This window comes from Parus major, chromosome 21 (genome assembly GCF_001522545.3).
Source record: "Parus major isolate Abel chromosome 21, Parus_major1.1, whole genome shotgun sequence".
NCBI classification, from domain to species: domain Eukaryota; kingdom Metazoa; phylum Chordata; class Aves; order Passeriformes; family Paridae; genus Parus; species Parus major.
The window spans coordinates 703,086-704,283 of NC_031789.1; the positions used below are offsets into that span (position 1 = coordinate 703,086).

Consider the following 1,198-nt stretch of genomic DNA (forward strand, 5'->3'; position numbering starts at 1 on the left):
AAGGGACCCCACATTTCTTAGGGAATACAAGAAAGGGATCCTACATTCCTCAGGGAATGGGGAAAAGAACCCTACATTCCTCAGGGAGTGGGGAAAGGGATGCTTGGAGTGTCTCCCACCCTGTAATTCCAGGATTGCTCCCCTAGGATCCATCCCTGGATCCATCCCTGGATCCATCCCATGATCCATCCCCAGGATCCATCCCTGGATCCATCCCCAGGATCCATCCCTGGGATCCACCCCCAGATCCATCCCTGGATCCATCCCCGGGATCCACCCCCAGATCCATCCCTGGGATCTTACTCCAGCTCCTGCAGGCTGCACACCAGCTGTGTCTTCTGCTCGGGCAGCATGCGGGCAAACACCGTGGCCCGGAGCAGGATCTGACAATGGGAAACGTCCGTCAGCGTCCGGCGGCATTCCCGGCTGGACACGGCACTGGGAATGTCCAGCACAGTGCTGGGAATGTCCAGTGGGGCACTGGGAATGTCCAGTGGGGCACTGGGAATGTCCAGAGGGAACAGGGAATGTCCAGAGGGGAACAGAGAATGTCCAGAGGGGAACAGGGAATGTCCAGCACAGCACTGGGAATGTCCAGCAGGGCACTGGGAATGTCCAGCACAGCACTGGGAATGTCCAGCAGGACACTGGGAATGTCCAGCAGGACACTGGGAATGTCCAGTAGGGCACTGGGAATGTCCAGCAGGACACTGGGAATGTCCAGTAGGGCACTGGGAATGTCCAGTGGGGCACTGGGAATGTCCAGCAGGGCACTGGGAATGTCCAGCGGGGAACAGGGAATGTCCAGAGGGGCACTGTGAATGTCCAGTAGGGCACTGGGAATGTCCAGCGGGGAACAGGGAATGTCCAGCGGGGAACAGGGAATGTCCAGAGGGGAACAGGGAATCTCAGACAGCCCAAGAAAGCCCTGCAGGGAGCTCTGGTTTGGAGCTGTGAGGTGAAACCCCGGAGAGTCCAAATGGGTGGAAGGGTTCCCAGCCCATACGGGGGGATCCCTGCTGGACCCTGGGATCCCTGCTGAGCCCTGGGATCCCTGCCAGACCCTGGGATCCCTGCTGAGCCCTGGGATCCCTGCCAGACCCTGGGATCCCTGCCAGACCCCGAATCCCTGGAAGGTTCCCTCCTCACCCTGGGCAGGAGCTCGGCGAAGTGCTCGCACACCACCTGGAAGGATTTC

General features: G+C 59.8%; 1 protein-coding gene across 1 annotated transcript in view; it reads right to left on the reverse strand.

Moving 5' to 3' along the window:
• The window catches only part of ATP13A2 (ATPase cation transporting 13A2), a gene marked incomplete at its 5' end in the record, with an annotated part of 23,757 nt that overhangs the window by 9,828 nt on the left and 12,731 nt on the right, over positions 1-1,198 (reverse strand). Inside the window, 2 exon segments of the mRNA XM_019008730.1 lie at positions 304-383; positions 1,150-1,198. The exon segment at positions 1,150-1,198 is cut by the window's right edge and continues 8 nt beyond it. Coding sequence (XP_018864275.1) covers positions 304-383; positions 1,150-1,198 — 129 coding nt within the window.